Source organism: Lepidochelys kempii, chromosome 17 (genome assembly GCF_965140265.1).
Source record: "Lepidochelys kempii isolate rLepKem1 chromosome 17, rLepKem1.hap2, whole genome shotgun sequence".
NCBI classification, from domain to species: domain Eukaryota; kingdom Metazoa; phylum Chordata; order Testudines; family Cheloniidae; genus Lepidochelys; species Lepidochelys kempii.
Window position 1 is genome coordinate 10,777,269 of NC_133272.1, and position 17,828 is coordinate 10,795,096.

Sequence of the window (17,828 nt, forward strand, 5' to 3'; positions counted from 1 at the left end):
TTGGAGGGTTAGGATGGAAGAAAGTGCATTGGCAGAGCTGTTTGGAGCAGCTTGAACCGGGGCCTGCCCATGCTCTAGTCATTGCTATTTAGCCTTCATTGTCCTGAGACATGAACTCACCCACAAATATTGTTATAAAGAAAAACCATTTAATTTAGATGTACTGTATGTTTAATTTCCTAATTAAATATGATCTATGATGTATTCCACACTATAGCAGTATCTCTGTGTACGTAAAACCAGACACATATTTAAAATATTTTTTTTACATAAGCATATCCTATATTTAAGGAAACTCTTAATATAAAGGCTGTGTGTGTGTGTAACTAAATTGACAGTGAAATTAGTCTCTGTGTAGAAGATCAGCACAAGGCTTGGGATCCATTTAAGCCTTCAAAATAGGGGTTAAATTGGATTTAATTGCATGTATGGACCTTGTACTGACCCCCTGCACAGTGGTGAATTTCCCTCCAGTTGCACATACTTTTGAAAATAAAATGAATGCTTATGTTTAGTCAAGGGGTGATGCACTTTGCACTCTTCCCTCTGAGTCTTGAATGAACCAATGCCCAGCATACTATTAATAATGCCTAGCTCTTATATATCATTTTTCATCAGTATATCTCAAAGCGCTTTACAAAGTAGATCAGTATCATTGTCCCAGTTTCCAGATGGGAAAACTGAGGCACAAAGAGAGAAAAAGTGATTTGCTCAAGATCACTCAGGAAACCAGTTGCAGAGCCAGGACTAGAATCCTTGTCTCCTGAGGTCTAACCCAGTGCTCTGTCCACTAGGCCACACTGCAGTGCTGAAGGTGTTTTCTTTCAGATGAGACCAAGGTGTTCTGATCCTTCCACTTGAACTCCCTAAAGAAATTGTGGCTGTTCCTTTAAGAGGGTGATTATTATTAGATACCTCCTCCCCGCTTTGTCTTCACCATGCTGGAAGGAATGCTCATTTGGTTAGGTCTCTGATCAAATACAGGAAAAAAAAGTAAAGCAGGATGGACCTTTGCAATGGATTTGTAACATGTCACTAATGCTGAAGTGTCCAGGATGTGACGTGTTGAGATGTATTTGCTGGCATGGAGGATTATGGATGGTTTAGCTAAGAGTATTTAAATGGTTTTGATTTACCAACCTTGCTTCACTTCTCCCTTTCTAGAACACAGAGTTCAGGGAGTTCCTGCTTACCAAACTCATCAATGCTGAAAATGCTTGCTGCAAATCTGACAAGTTTGCAAAGCTGGAGGTAAGGAGAGTAAATATTTTCTCTCTCTCTTTCTCCTGCCTCTTTCCCAATCTCTCCCACACCACTGTCCTCTCTTTTGGGCCAGTCACAAAGACAGAGTAAGGCTAGAAGCAACTGGTGTATGAATGGAGGAAGTTCTTACCTATTCATCTTCCTCAGCTGCCATGTCCCCAGTGCAATTTCTAGGTCAAAATTTTCCTTAGGGAAGTAGAACCTCATCCCTCACCAAGTACCTCCTTAATTAAGGGAAATTTTGAAAGTGACCTCTGCATAGGTGCAAACCACTGGTGTGGGGGATGATGGGATCATGTCCCCCCCAACTTTTTACCTTCTATGTGGTACAAGTCTCACACGTTCACAACCTGTCTCCCCTCCCCACATCTTTTTTATATGGCCGAGTGTGTGTCCCTCAGTTCTCCGTTGCCATGACATAATGCAGTGTGGGCCCCAATTTGGACCACGTTGTCTGGGTGACAATAGAAGCTGGTCCTGCATCCTCTATCAGGAAGGCAGAGGGGTTACATGCTGTGCTACTGTATTAATGTCTATGAATGTCCTCCGGAATCTATTTGACCTAGACTTTATTATTGAGCTGGATCTGCACATCAAGGCAATCAATGGAAGAGCCACTGTATTTTGCTGTCTAGGCAATTTGTAGTCACATTCTCATGCTGTTGCAATAAGAGACTGATTGCCTGAATGTCCTGGACTGAGAAGATTGTTTCGATCCCACGGAGCCATTGTTGTACCCATGTTACCTTGTTCCTCTGCACCAAGAGGCTGTCAGACCAATTCACACACCACGAACTATGTCCCTTTTTATTCTTTCAGGACCGGACACGAGCTGCATTGCTGGACAATCTCCATGATGAGCTCCATACACACACACAGGCAATGTTAGGGCTGGGGCCAGAGGAAGATAAGCTTGAGAATGGAGGTCATGGAGGTTTCTTGGAATCATTTAAGGTAAAGAAAATCCTCTTACCTATGGCTGTAGATAGGACGGGCTATGGCCCAGTGAGCCTCAGAGTAACGAAAGATCAGGGAACCCAAGCTGATCCCAAGAGTGGCTTTTGGGAAAAGGGGTTTGCCTTCAAAGCAAGACCTGGGGATCAGGTAGAAGAGCTTTTTGCAAAAGGTCCCAATCCAGCCAAGTACTTTTAGAACATGCTTAACTTAAAACACATGAATAACTCAATGGAAGTCTATGGGAATGCTCACATGCTTAAAATTAAGCACACGCTTAAGTGTTTTGCTGGATCAGGGCCTGTATCAAGGAATCCCTCCTCCAGAGCATTTGATAATTCCTTCACCTGCCACTGTCCATTACTGTTCACGCCCTCTTGAAATCATGCCGGTAGTACTCAGGGCGAACGCTCAGACCTCTGTGACAAATACCCCTTGTGGCCTTCCTAGCTGCAAGAGACGTCTCATAGGCTGCTCCCCAACCTTCAGGGCTGCTTTTGTCAGCAGATACTTTCACCACATTGCCATATGCTGCTGGGCTGTGTCTCTGCTCAGAAGCTAGTCACTGTGCTGAGAGAGGAGACGCTCCCTAAGATGATGCTTCTGAGCTGGTGAAGTAAACGGGTGGCCTGACAACAGGACTAACAGGTGGTGGTTGCTGTTTTTAATATAGGAAACAAGATGAGAGATGGGTATATTTGGGGACGAGAGTAGGAAAGGGGCTTCAGATACCCTGGCGACGAGTCTGGTATAAATGCCTAAGGGGAGAACGGGGGAAGGAGAAAATGTAAAAGTCTAAAGAAAAGCGAGGGAAGAGAATACAGTGACCCCTCAAGGGATTCATTGCCTGGCAGAGCTGGATTCCTAACCATGGTGGAACAGAACTGTACTCAGCGCTTTGGGGAAGTCCCTAAAGAAAGGAGGCTGTCTAAAAAGAGTGATAACTCTTGGACAAGCTCCACAGTGAAAGAAAAGAAAGCGTGGCAGGAAGTCTTTGTATGTTTAAATATGAAGCCAGGCGTCACCGGTACAGCTACACCTGTAAACTCTTCCGGCAAAACACTGCAAGTGTGGACGTGGCTCATGCTGGCAAACCTGTGCTTTTGTTGATAGCGTTTATTCCAGCCTCCCCGAGTAAATAAGAGTCTAACTAGGGGTAAATAGAGTCTAAACTAGGGGTTTTTGCCAGCACAGCTATATCTGTCAGGGATCACGTCTCATCACACCCCTGGCTGACATACTATGCCAGTGAAGGTGTAGACCTGGCCAGAGTCCAGAAGATAGAAGAACAACAACTGCATTGTGACATTGTTCACAAGCAGTAAAACACAACATTAGAAGCACTACAGAATAAGATAGTGTCATAGTTCCAAGACAACTGCACCTGTATTCCCCCTCGAAGGCACCCGCTCTAGGTTCCCGGCTCTTCAGACACCCACATTTCCCTCCCTCCTGACTGGGATTTTTCCAGGCTTCACAGTTACCTGCCTGCCTGCATTGTGATAGCCTCGGACTTCCTAAAAGGCCAGCATCTCTGCTTCCTCTCCAGAGGTTATGAACAGCGTTAATTGCCAACAGTTTTGAGTTCCCACACAGCTCTTTCTAAGCAAGCGCATTTGTTCTTAAGATAAAAGCATTACAGAGAAAACATATTAACAATAATAAAAGAACCTACATGCATGCTATATAGCTTACCCCAGCTCCATCTTCAAGCTCTGGCAGGTGTCAGTCCTTCCAACCCTTCTGCAAGGTTTGGGGCTGTCCCTTGGACAGCAGGTCTTGTCTGTTTGATGGATCAGAAAGAAGGTCCTAAATCAGGTTAAACTCAGGCTGTTTATCCAAAAATCCTTTCTTTGTTAGTTGGTCTAGCTGTGTCTCTATGTGCCGGTCTTGCCATCACTGTGGCACAGAGAATGCAGGCAGGCCTGGGTGGGGAGAGTATTGTATTTGTAGCAGAAAGCTGCCAAGCGGGTACCCAAAGCAAGTAGAGGCTGCCAAATGGCCGAGTCAGTAGGTCACACAGTTGACAATCTGATTCCAGCCACTGGCTGGGTTGTTCTAATAAAACACAGAGAGTCCCTCTCCAGCCCCCAGCACCTGTCCTGTGGGATATCTGGAAGCTGGATGTTTTCCTGGTTGCTGTTCAGAAACATATGGCTTGCTGAACAGGGCTGATATCCCGGAACTTTTATTCATCTCCCTCGTTGCTATGGCTCATTTCCTGAAGGCCACAACCCTGTTTCTAGCAGCTTCTGAGGGAGAGGAAAAGAAGAGAGGAAGATGAAAGCGAAACCATATGTAGGTGCTCTCAGGCTAGTCTGTGATTTTCAAGCTCTTCAAACAGCTTTCACTGCCTGAGGTTTTAGACTTTTAGGTGTGTTTCTTCAACCTGTTTATACTCGAAATTTTTTTGTTGGTATGGCAAAGTAAGCAATAATGGCTACCAGAGACTACGGAATTATTGCATGTGACAGTGGTCCTTCCAGCTCACCCCTTTAAAATTTTCAGGTTAAGAAATTTGGGCCTAATTTTAATCTCAGTTGTGCTGTTTTTACACTTGTGTAACTCTTTCGACTACAGTGGAGCTATGCCTGATTTACACGAGTGCAAAGCAGATTTCATGTACCCAGCATACATGAGCAGTAGAATTACACTAGATGTAAAAATGATATAAAGCGGGGTCGTAATCAGGCTAACAGACATGTCGGTGTCTCATGTTGGGCACCCAGAACGCTTCACAGAGCAATCACACTATATCTGATCTTTGTCCTCCTTCTCAAAGGAAACCTGCACAACACCTACAAAAGACAAGCCTGGGAGCCTAAATTCATAACTTTGCTAGACACTAAAAATCACAGACTGAATAGAGACATTGGATTTATGGCTTATTGCAACAATCTATAACCCACTAACCTCCCTCCTTTCCCCAGTGCTTTTTTCCCTCTCCTCTCCTCCCTATGACTAGAGAGGTGTTAATGGACCACTTCACCTTGAATGGTCCCTTGAAATATGTGTTAACTATTTATACTAAACAATCTGTTCCACCTTGTATTTAGCTGTGACACGCTGAATACCTTTTTCAGACCTGAAGAAGAGCTCTCTGTAAGCTTGAAACTCAGCAGCAGAAGTGGGTTCTATTAAAAATATTATCTCATCCACCTTGTCACCCAGAAATTAAGACACACAAAATTAATGGACAGTTTTGAAACTTTTGGCCTCAACCCCTCTGGGTGCTGGATTCTGATTTCACACCAATTTTACGCTGGCATAACTCCACCGAAGTTGTTGCTGAAATCAGAATTAGACTGGGTCTTATTTTCCCCATCCGTAATAATACTTCCTTGCCTATCTCCAAAGCGTAGATGAGGTTTCATCAGATAATCATTGTACTGTGTTTAGAAGATGTGAAGAGCTGTACAAGTGCAAAACCTTATTACTCATGCAGAATACTGTAAGTCAAAAATGCTGAGCAACCCTTTAATCCTGTTATCTGCCTCCTGCACAGATCATGTCCATTAGATTCACTCTCCAAAACAAAATCAGCAATACTTTACTGTAGACCTCCTAAAAGTTATTCAGAACATCACTAAAACCACACATTCGTTAGACGTATCTATTTCAAGAGATTTTGAGATATTCATGTTACATGAGATTTTTGCCTATAAGAAAGTGGACTTTATTGCTCTTTTGGCATTTCAGGGTCTCCCAGTGCATGTGATGAATTCAGCTGCCAGAATAACTTTGCGTTTGCCTTGTTACCTTTGGACAGCACTGCTGATCTGCCTGATAGCTTATTTCCTTCACAGTGTGTTTCCAGTGTAAATATAAAATGAGAGGAGAAATGGTAAATAAAGTGGTTTGGGGGAGAAGGGAGGGTGGAAAGAAATTACACGTGTTCATTTCTATTTGCCTCCTATCCCAGGCCTGCTTTCCGGCTGCTCAGCAGGTGCTGCAGTGACCTCTGTTTGGGGGCTTCAGTGATTTGGTGTCTGAGTGCTTTTAGCCCCTCCCCACAAAGCCAATGTCCTCTGCTTCCTTGCTAAAGCAAATTAATCCTTTCCCATACGCCCCAGAATTTCAAACAATTCCCAATTTCAGCTCTTCATGGCCAGGCGGTGTAGCTGAGGTATAAAGGAGCTTGGACCCAAATCCGGAAAAGCATTTACGTGGCTAACTCCTATTGAAATCCATGGGAGTTAGGCGTATTCAGGTGATTTCAATGGAAGTTAGGCACCTAAAAGTCTTTGGTGTGTCCCTCTTCCTGAGTCTCCAGGCTTTGGGTCCATGTAGAGAAGCAGCCACTCCCACCGCAACAGTTCACATCACTCACAACCCCCAGGAGCTACTCCTTACCTTGGCTCTCCTGCCAGCCTGCCTTTCAGGCTGCTTTTCCCGGCCCTGTCTCAGGCACCTTTCCTAGCTCCATCTCACCTCTGAACCCAGTGCAGGTCCTTTCTAGAGGCTGCTCACCTTCTCGCTCGGGAGCCCACCGACACCCTGCTGTTCTCTCCAGCTCCGACTTCACCCTGGTTGGCTTTCATGTTCTTGTCCATGCCCAGCAGGCCCTGGTGTGGGCTAAGGAGCAGAGAGGAAGCCAGGCACAGGACAGAGCTGGAACTGGAACCTTGCTTGAAGACCCAGATTACTGTGGGACACCTTCCATTTCAGTACAAGCCAAGCAGCACAAATGCAAGTTCGGACATGGGGATCTGTCCTGTTAGAATTAAAGTCGCAAGTGTGAAAAATGCACCAGGCAGAAGTCGGATTTTAAAGTGTAACATGTTTATTTCGAGGAGTTGTGGGTTATAAATATTCATTATTAGCTGAGATAAAGTGGACTCATTTTCAACCTGATGTACAGAGAAGTAAGCATGGTAATCTATCACCAATTCACAGAAGAATAGGCCATGTCAATAGATTTTTTTTTTCCCCAGCCCCAGTCCTGCAGAGTATTAATCACATGCTTAACTTTATTTAAAGCGAGTCATCCCACAGAAGTCAGCGGGATTATTCACAAAGCTAAGTTTGTGTGTGTGTGAGTCTTTGCAAGGTCCAGGCCATAATATTTATGACCCCTAAATAAATGCCAGGAAGAAATGCTAATATTTTGTTGACAGGGAGAGCCAATACAATACATGAATTGAGAAAGCACGTTATCTGAATGTATAGTACCTGGAGAACATTTGTTATGGATAGTAAAGATACTGGTCAGTTACAAGAATTAACTTTATTTTCAAGTATTGTTAATATATACATACATCAGTCATAATAAACCAAACATTATGGATTTATGTTTTGTCTTGATTTTGATTACAGGAAGTGAGGGGTACTGGGTTAAACTGTCTTGGCAATTTACCATCATAGTCATTTCTTTAGGCTGAGCTGACACCTACTGGTTTAAAAAACAAAGTCACATCAGCCAGTTTTCAGAGTAGCAGCCGTGTTAGTCTGTATCCGCAAAAAGAACAGGAGGACTTGTGGCACCTTAGAGACTAACCAATGTATTTGAGCATAGCTGCTGTGACTGGGTGCCCGGCACCCTGGGGTTATACTATTTCTAGATCAAAGTAAAGGGCAGAGACTGGCACGTATCATAATATTTCCTTTTCACTGAGGCCCAAGGGCTGGTTTTTAAATGGTATTTAAAATTGTTAAGGATGCAGATACGCACCGAGTGGGAATTCCAGACACCTCAGTGCCCAGCTCCTAGAAGTCATTGTTTCTGTTGCGGGTTCTCAGGGGGAGTGTGGTCTAATGGTTAGAGCAGGGCCTGGGAAGCAGGATTTCTGGGTTCTTTCCCTGCCAGGAGACTATCAGCCATGACTCTCTGGTTTTACTTCTGGCTCTCCCACTCACTGCCAATGCTTACCTGTCAGAGACACATGGTAGACAGTGATGTGTCCTCAGTCCATAAACTGTGTGCATAAAACTCATTAAGAGAGGAAGAGGAAAACATCTGTCATGTTTGCTGTATGGCTTGTCATATAGGTGTCTTCTACCACGGGCTAGGTAGCTAACTGCGGTGCAACCTATATTACTGTTTCCAACCTTTTCAGGTTGGCAAGCCCTTATTCAAAGGATCTGCGACCCTCTGAAATTTATTATGAAAGTTAGAGTAAAAAAGCATATCAGTGACCCCACTCCATATAATTTGCTGTGTTTTGAGAGGGTGACAGAGAATATTTGAAGGGGGGAGGGTATTGCAGGAAGTGAGGAAGATTTTCTTTGCTTTACAGTGTAATACAATTCTCTGTGACTTGCCACTCTCCCGATTGCCTGTTGTGACCCACCAGTTGAGGAACACTGGCATACATGAGAAAAGACTATTTAATGAACTTGCTTGTCCTTTTCTTATTGTCTAGTAGAACTTGGCTTGTGGGCGAAAGTGACCATGATAATTCATTGCCTGAAGGATTTCTTTGGTTGGTTGTGGGTGCAAAAGCCTTTATGCCATTTGGGGTGATTCATGAGGCCCATGACCCACCTAAATTCTGTGTTGAGGACTTAGTCGGTGCAGACACCGTGTGAATTTTAACCCTTTGTGAGCCATTCATTGTATGGACTCAGCCGTCGACATTCGAGATACGCTGGTCAATTTAATTGCACTTGCAGGTCATGTGGTGGTACTGCGGCTTTATCCTCAGATAAGACTCAGGTTCCCAGGGTGGATATCTGTGTTCACAGATTCAACTCTGGGTTTCAGAAGTTCCTGACTCTGATTTTCTAAACTATGACAACATCCCGTGGAGATGCAAAGGGGTAGTTAGTGCAAGGAAATAGTATTGTGGCCTCATAACAAGGGGTTGTTCCTTTTTCCTATTAACTTGTCGACAGAGAGCCATTCGAGTCCGCAGCCATTCAATGGAAACCATGGTGGGGAGTCAGAAGAAACATCACAGTGGAGGGATCCCAGGGAGCCTGAGTGGAGGAATCACCCACAACAGTGGCGAAATAACAAAGACCACCTTCTCGGTGAGTACAGCACATCTGCTGTGAGACCATCACTTTTAGAGATCAGAGGAGCAAGCGGTGAGAAAAGCCATATTGGACTATCTAGTCTATCCTTCCTTTCCCACACAGAATTTTTCTCTGCTGTATCTGGAAGTATGCTCTAGTGTGGATAAAGCCCTGGGTCGGGTGACAAGAGGCCTGGGGGCTATCCCTAGCTCTGCCATTAACCTATTGTGTGACCTATTAACCTATTCACCGTTCTGTGCCTTTATTTATCCCCCCACCCTTTGTCCATCTTGTCTAATGAGACTGTAAACTCCTTGGAGCAGGGACTGTTACTTAATATATGATTGTGTAGTGCCTGATATGCTGGGATCCTGGTCTTAGTCAGGGCTTGTAGGTGATGCCATAATCATATGTATATTTCCTAGTGTTGTAATCAGTTCAGCTTTAAATATCTCAAGTGACAGGGCTTCCACCACTCTCTTGGGGAGACTGTTCCAAAATCTTACAGGTATTGGTGCAGATTTACAAATGGTAGGTGCCTAACTCTCATTGATAGTGTAATGATAGTGAGTGGGAATGAGGTGCCTAACTCGCACAGGTGCTTTAGTAACCTCCCCCCACCCCGCCGGCACCTATCTATGTAGTTAGATGCCTAAATATCTTTGTCAGTCTGGCCCATCCTCATTAGGATTTTTTCGCCTTACTCAGACCTAATTTTCCTTTTCTGTCACCCAATCAGTCTTTGTTATACCCCTTGAACCATCCTAAACAACTCCTCTCCCTTCTATATGCTTCAAATCCTTTATCATTGGGCTATGCTGTCCTCTTTCAATCTTTGGTTATCGAAACTATACATCTACCTAAAACTCTGTGGGCACAAATATCCCTAGAAAAGGTGTATTAATGAATGTGAACTTTGTTTGCAAGGCTGGTGTAAGATATTATGTGGTGATTTTCTCGACAGTTGTGCGTAATAAGGATGAGGATAAGATCTGTGTGGCAGATCGAGATGCTTTTGCTTGTTTTGGACCAAATTTGATTCCGTTGCCTTTGGGAGAATTATAACTTTCAGATTGTCTTCCCAGATGTTTTTATCTGTTTTGGGAGTGGCATTAAATAGGCTGTAGATTGTCACCCTGAGGGAAAAATGCACAGCCGGAAATAAGTGTCTGGAGTAATTTCCATCTTGGCTCTGAGCAGAGGAAGATCCTGGAGAGGAATATTTTTGTTTTATTTTAAATTGGAACATTTTGTTTTTCAGCCTCCTGTAGCTGCAGCAACAGCCAAGAACCAGTCAAGGAGTCCTATTAAGCGACGGTCGGGGTTGTTCCCCCGCCTGCACACTGGATCAGAAAGCCAATCAGAAAGCAGGACGAGATGGTAAGCACTGAAGTGCAGCAGTAGTAATTGTTTTGTCTGAGGCCTTGTCTTGACTAGGAAAAGAGAACATGCTTGTTATCATGTAACCACACCATGACTTTGCCCTTAGCATACACACTTTCTAACTCATGTTAGGTGATCAGGGCCGACCTTAGGCTCCCCTCATTGGTTGACCACATCAAGCTAAGTGTTAATCTTTGCCTATACCAGGGGCAAAGTCATGGATGAGGTTGTGGTAGCTAACAGATGTTGGCTAACACAACGTCATCCCTGACCTTTTTTCCTAGTCAAGACAAGGCCTTAGATTGCAAGGGCTTCCTGCCTTCCCCATGAATCTCTACACCTAGCTAGTCCTAAAAGGAACGTTACTGTTGTTCACCTGGTTAAAGGCGAGATGTCAAAGTTTGGCTAAAAGTAAAACAAACAAAAAAACTTGCTTGAGAGAGATTCCAGAAGAGGGGGAAGTGACATAAATGCTATTGCTTAAAAAGGGGTATTTAGGCTGTAAATCTACACTGGTCTCAGATGGACTTAGATTAGCACTGTACACAGATGGACTTAGATTAGAATGACTCCAGGCCCGGGGCTGGCCTGATTAAAGCTAGGGTCAGGTTTTTTTAATATGATTCTATTTGTACTATAGAACACAGAGACTCAGGTGGGTCAGATTTTGTTCAAAACTTATGCAAAGTCCAAGAGAGTTTGGATCTAAGATGTAGACTCAGCCCATTCTAGAAAGAAGGTCCAGACCCAAAGTTTAGGTTAGGATCCGAACTTCCCCAAAGTTTTTGGGGGATTGTTACCTGGGGCCCCTGCCGGTGGACACCTCCTTTGAAGAGGAGACTCCTTCACCCACCTAAACCATGCATCGGTTTGGCCAGCACTATAGAAATTATTGTTTGATGCTAGAGACTTTGCATACCGTTGTCCTTTTCTAAGAAAGATAGCAAACATCTCCTCTGCCACAAGTCAGGTGCCAGGATCCTGGATAGCTTACAAGTGGGTTTCATGTCAGACACTGGTCCTGAGTCAGCAATGGTTGCTCTGATGGATTTACACTGGCCTAATAGGGAGCAGAATTTGGCCAACTCTTTCTTGTCTCTTGTATAATCTGTCCAATCTGTTCTTTGCCCCTCAGTGACAGTGTCTCAGGAACACAGAAGACACCAGACGGGGGACATTCTTCTCAAGACATGAAATCTGAAACCTCATCTAACCCTAGCTCTCCTGAAATATGCCCTAACAAAGAAAGGTAAATGGAAAAGGCTGGAGTCATTGGAGCATAGTTGTCCTTTATGCTGGAGTTCATATCAATGCAGTTCAGTAAGGAGGCTACAGACAACCAAACAGGGGAGGAAAGTGAAGTTGTTATATGACTCACTTACAAAAAACCTACCAATGTATCTTTCTTCAAATAAGATTTGGTATTAAGGGAAAAGCAACGAAAGCAGGCATCTCCCTTGCTAGTGTGAAAATACCTATAATTCTCTCAGGAACCCTCTTAATAAAAAAACCAATAACCAGTGTTTTGAAGATATTGTCCAAAACATCAGAGCAGTGCAATAAAAGCATTGTATAGGACTGTTACTGCAGAATATCTAAAAGGTGAGGCTAGTAGGAATCTGTGGAAAACAGAAGGGAAATCAATAGAAATATTTAGTGTTCTGGTTAGCATTTAGGGAATTAACATGGGCCATTTGTTTCTGTTAGTCTTATACACCAGTCATTTAACTTCATGTTTTTTTTTTTAATGATTATGTATAGATTTAAAAATGCCAGGCCAAACTAATCCCTGCTGTAATTCCATTGCGGTCAAGGAATTGAATCAAGGCTAAACATCTCCCACTAGCCTTCAGCATGAAGCTGTCTATGCTGTAATCATCTGTTTTCTTCTTGTTCGCTTGCTAGGCCATTTATTAAATTGAAAGAGAATGGAAGATCAAACATCTCCCGCTCTTCATCAAGTACCAGCAGCTTCGGCAGCACGGCAGGGGAGACCGAAACCTTGGAAGAATACGACAGCGTGGTAGGCATTGAATACCACCACACTTGTATACAGTAGGGCCTGCTTCTGATCCTGCTTATGCTTGTCTAAGTCCATTGACTCCAATTGAGTTACACCTGATTTACACTGGTGTAAGTTCAGAATTAGACCCGTAATAGCTATACATAGTTGTACCTTTATCTAAACAGCCTCATGTCATTGATCTTACTGCAGTGCTTTTATTTATCTTTCGCCATCACTGTTTTTAATGAGTTTCCATCTGAATTAATTAAAATTCTATAGTAGTTCTCACCCTAACTTCAGGACTGAGTCCACTGGTCCCCAGTGCAGTAAAACGATGAGCCACAACAAAAGGTATGTCTACACTGCAGTCATGGGGTGTGATTGCAGCTAGTGTAGACACACCTGGGCTAGGCCAGTGTGGGTACTGGAATAGTGAACCCTGCCTGCATGCACTTCAACTGCTGGCAGGTTGCAGCTAGAACTAGAAATCTTGCCGGTAATGACATTTACAGTGGAAGTCTAATCAAGCTATAGCTGTGGGTCTTCTCGCTCCCTCCGTATTTACATTGTACTCATCACCACGGTGGCTAAGTGCCTAGACGTATCATTCCCTTCACGTTGTTGATGGGGGGGAACTGAGGCACAGGGAAGTGAAGTGATTTTTCAGATGTCACATGGTGAACCTGTGGCAGAGCCAAGCACATAATGAAGTCTCCTGACTCGGATCATTCCTGCATGTTCCCAGTCCTAGGGGCCTTGCTGCCATGATGAGGTAGCATCGGTGGCTGCGTGGGGGTAATAGTGTGTGTTCTGGCATGTGACTCAGCTGTTCCTTAATGTTTTCAATGGCGCTTACAAGATTCCATTAATTAGGCTGATTAAAAACAAAACTAATCCTGCAGCCCTTCCTGACATTGAGGTTAATGGGACTACTCAAGGGAATTCAGGCTGCAGGATTAGGCCTGAATCTGATCTCACTTGCATTGGTTTATCCTCTCCCCACTGATATCAAGTGACTTCACACTTGATATACACAAGCAAGAGGGGAATTAAATCTACAGTGTGCAAAAGTCCTTATTGCAGCCGGTGGGGACAGACAGACAGGGGCAAGTCTAAGCACCGGCCGGCTTTGCTCCATCAATACCATCTTTCCCAAGAACCTTGCTATTTCTTGGACCGGAACCGCTGCTGAGCACAGATGCAGTGCAGTAGAAATAGAATGCCACTAACGAAAGCGCTCCATAAAAAGGTCTTTGCTCAATCTCTGCCTACAGGGCAGCCATCCATCCACAGCCTCGCCTTTCAAACAGGACGTGTTTGTCTACGGCTCTTCTCCCAGCAACGAGAATCCAAGTATGGCAGCTGCTGCTACACCGGTGATCATGAGCAGGAGTCCCACAGGTGTGTAGGATGGGGTGGTGGAGCGTGAATGGGACAGACACTTGTATCTGTTGGGCAGATGTCTCTAGGAAGGTCAATTCACTAAGGTCCCCCCTTGGAACGAAACCCAAGTATCTAGCTCCACTTCAGCTGTCTTCTAATAAGGTTCTTATGCTGCCCTTTCACCAGTAGTGCATTAAGCAACATGACTACACATCCGTCAGGTGGTGGTTATTCTCTGATCCTCTCCCCAGAGAGAGAAGTGTGTGCACTGGAGGATGTTTTGGTAGGGTTTGTTTTGGGGTTTCTTTGGTCTCTGGATAGAAACTGTCCCACAGGAGACAGGTTGCCTTCGGACCCCCTAGAAACACCACAATCCATTCAGCACTGGCATGGAGGAACAGAATGGCACTGGTCTTCCCATTCTTTTCAAAGCCGGCAAAGGCCGCCACTGATCTCCCCAGGACCTGTTGCCTTTTGTTTTCCAGGGCCCCAGCAGCACTGGGAAATTATCTTTCTTGTGTGAAGAAAAATATGGCCTAGTATCAGCTGTGTCATAGCACTGCTGGCAGTGCATTGAAACAGAACCCACAAAGCAATGAGCAAAATGACTTCAGCCGCTCTCCCCCCAGCCAGCCATTAATCTCCAGTCACTGTTACCGAGAACCCTGTTCTTCAACTCCTGCTCGTACTAAAGTCCAACTGAAATCAACGGGCCAATTCACATGAATAAGTACTCTTTGATGTGTGAGGGTTGCAGAACTGGACCCTTACTTAGGGCTTGATTTGGCAACCCTTATGCACATTAGAAAATCGTTCCACTGAAGTCACTAAATGGAGATTCTCTCAGCATGACGAAGGATTTCAGAGTGGGGCCCAGGAGGCCCAAACCAAAATCTATTGAAGTCAATGGGCATCTTTTTATGGTTGTCTTTTCAGGCCCCCCAGTTCAGCAGATGCACTTGACCAAGTGCTTGACTGTAAGCACATAAGCAATCCTATACATATTCAGTAAAGAATTCAGCCACATGCTCAAGTCCCATTGACTCTAATGGGCTTTGGATCAGTCCCTTAAAAATTAGTTAGACAGAATGAATCATTCTGATTCATAGAAGCCTGAGAGCACTATAAACGATTGTATTACACTTTCAGGATATGTCTTCACTGCAGGTGAGAGAGCACCTCCCAGCCCAGGTAGAGTCATGCTAATGGGGATTGAGCTAGCGAGCCAAAAATAGCAGTGTGGATGGACATTGCGGCTTGGACTGTCACACCCATCCATTCCCTTAGGTTTGAGAGCCCAAGTTGCAATGTCCATATGACCGTTTTTAGCGTACTAGCTCAAGCCCCGGGGTGGGAGGCTCTCTCCCACCTGAAGTGTAGGCATACCCTCATTGGCCTGTGCAGAAGCAGCCTCGGAAAGTGAATGAAATGCTAACTTCTTCCTAAAACCTTGGCTTGAAAGGTATGTTGCAGACACATCCTGGTCACCATGGTATCCATTTAGCAGACTGTATTTTTTATGTTTATATTCAGCACAGGGAATTTATTTCGCTGTTATAACTAAAGCGTATCAGTGGCTGTTTGTTGTTGGTTTGTTTCCTTCTCAATGGACTGGCAACTACAGTAGTCTTGGAAACCTACATATGAGAGCACTGGCTCCACGGAACAGGCTATGATTCAGAACATAACCCGTAACCAAGAAGTTTCCTTTGGGCATGATTCTGCCAGGCTTATTTTGAGCTGAAGCTCACTCTGCCGTTAGTTCCATTCATTTCAGCAGAACCACTAGCAAAAATAAGGCACTACTCACAATAAGTAAGGGCAGAATGGGAACCTTTGTTAATTCATTAAAATGATGACAATACAACCATTCTGTGCTGGAAGGTCTTGTGGGTGCAGGCAAGGAGTTTGGGACTTCAGCGTCATAATCTCCTTACATGTAGATCTACCACTGTTTTAAATTTCATTCCCCATAAAGAGTGTGGGAAGAAACGATACAAGTGCAAAATGGGAAGTTATGAGTTAAGAGAATTAGCTCTTGGCTTACCAGCCCTCTCAATTTAACCTTCACACATTAGTAGCAGGGAACAGCTGTAAAAGAAGGATGAAGTGGAAACTTTATTTCTGTAGCTCTACCCACGCGCCCTCCTCCTCATTCGTCCCAGTTACTTTTGTCAAAATTAAAACAGCCATTCTCTGTGTTTAAAATTTGTATTTCATTTTCGTCCTCTTAGCAAACTGCAACCCGTGCCATCCATCCTGGATCGGTCATTTAGTAGTCATTTCAGTGACATTTCTCTCAGATATATTATGGGATATAATTAAGCATCAGTTTACTCCATCCAGGATGATTGCTTAATGTGGAGATTTTGCCAAATCTTTAGAAAGCCTGAATGAAATGATTGTTAAAATCAATGGGAATCCATTCAACTGACTGACTGGTTGGGCTAGTCTAGGTGCAGTCAAGATTACAGCTTAAACAAATACTGGTTTATTGATTTTTTTTGTTTCCTGACAGATATAAAGAGCAGAAACTCTCCAAGGTCCAATCTAAAGTTTCGCTTCGATAAGCTTAGCCATGCCAGTTCCAGCACGGTACGTATCTGTTATTTTAACCAGACAGTGTTCTAAGCATGGTCTCGCACACTGAACGTTATAGCTCCAATTGTCCACTATGTCCGAGCTGTGCTTGGATAGAGAATAGCAGCCACTGGGAACCAATTGCAGCTCCCTGATCCTCAGCAGCAGGGCCCTACTCTAACGTCCGTAAACAATGTTACGCCTGTGGAGAATCAGGTACAGCAGTTCAATGCCCTGGGATACCTTGACATGCTCCTTCGTGCCAGGTGTAGGAGGGACAGCTAGTGCGGGAGGCCATAGCACAATGTGGCTCTAGCAGACCAATGTCTAAGGGTCTAACTCTGGTAGTATAGCTCACATCAGCCCACAAGGAGAGGGAAGACTATGCAATCACCACCACCACCAAACTGACAGAGGGGGCAACTCACTGGTTGCTCCAGAACAGAACCTGAGGAGAGAAGTTCCAGTCTGAGGCCAAGGAATGAGCATGGTTCTCTGTATAAGCCCCATAACAAAAGATACGGGGTCTCATGTACACACACATCTCCCCTCTCCCTCCCCACACTAAATTAAACATGCTCTTAGCACAGTCTCTTGCAGTGGGTTCCCAGAGTCAGCATCATACATGCCCATGTTAATTGACGCACACCAGCCCGGGAAATGCCACAAAGCATGGCATTTCCAACTAGACGACTTGGTTTCTTCTGGCGTCAGGTGGCTCAGTTGTGTAAAATGGGTACAGTGTTGCTTTTATGGAAAGGAAAGGGGAGGGCAGAAAAAAGGATTGGGAAAAGCAGAAGGTCTGTTGATGGCCAGTCCCTGGGCAACAGCCGTGGGGTACCCGTTAAAGCTGGTCCAAATGCTTCAAAATTGTAATGATGAAGTTGTCTTTGTAAAAATTTCATCAGCATTTTTTTCACCCATTCTGTTACTAGCAATGTGAATCTAATTTCTGACCATCCTGGAGGCCTCTTGGGGACAACTGTAGATCAAGTTAAGAAATACAGGAGGGGCAGGGTAAAAAGGTTTTTACACAGTTGTCCCTTTATTTGTATGAAAAAAATCTGTGGTCTGCTTTTTTTCTTTTATATAGAGTCACTAGCAGGCAACAGACGACATGAACTTGTAAAAGGTAAGTGTTTTGTAATATGGTCTAAGATGATTTGTCCATTCCCCCGCCAGTGCAGTTATAGTATATTTACTTGGGTTTTATCTAGCATAGTTTTAAGAGTCCCAGTGGGGCTTCCATCAGTTCCCTTATGGGGCGATTGTTCGGCCAGTTAATAGATCTCACTGTGGCAAG

General features: G+C 44.2%; 1 protein-coding gene across 16 annotated transcripts in view; it reads left to right on the top strand.

Annotated features, from left to right (window-relative positions):
- The window catches only part of RAP1GAP2 (RAP1 GTPase activating protein 2), a 265,418-nt gene that overhangs the window by 240,845 nt on the left and 6,745 nt on the right, over nucleotides 1-17,828 (top strand). For 14 of the 16 annotated variants that reach the window (XM_073315725.1, XM_073315710.1, XM_073315712.1 and 11 more), the window contains 9 exons: nucleotides 1,165-1,251; nucleotides 2,083-2,217; nucleotides 9,052-9,189; nucleotides 10,436-10,554; nucleotides 11,693-11,806; nucleotides 12,463-12,580; nucleotides 13,837-13,963; nucleotides 16,464-16,540; nucleotides 17,619-17,657. In XM_073315725.1, coding sequence (XP_073171826.1) covers nucleotides 1,165-1,251; nucleotides 2,083-2,217; nucleotides 9,052-9,189; nucleotides 10,436-10,554; nucleotides 11,693-11,806; nucleotides 12,463-12,580; nucleotides 13,837-13,963; nucleotides 16,464-16,540; nucleotides 17,619-17,627 — 924 coding nt within the window. In that variant the 3' untranslated portion in view covers nucleotides 17,628-17,657. Of the gene's footprint in view, nucleotides 1-1,164; nucleotides 1,252-2,082; nucleotides 2,218-6,660; nucleotides 9,190-10,435; nucleotides 10,555-11,692; nucleotides 11,807-12,462; nucleotides 12,581-13,836; nucleotides 13,964-16,463; nucleotides 16,541-17,618; nucleotides 17,658-17,828 lie in introns of those variants that run through there. The other 2 variants (XM_073315722.1, XM_073315723.1) reach the window with 2 other exon arrangements.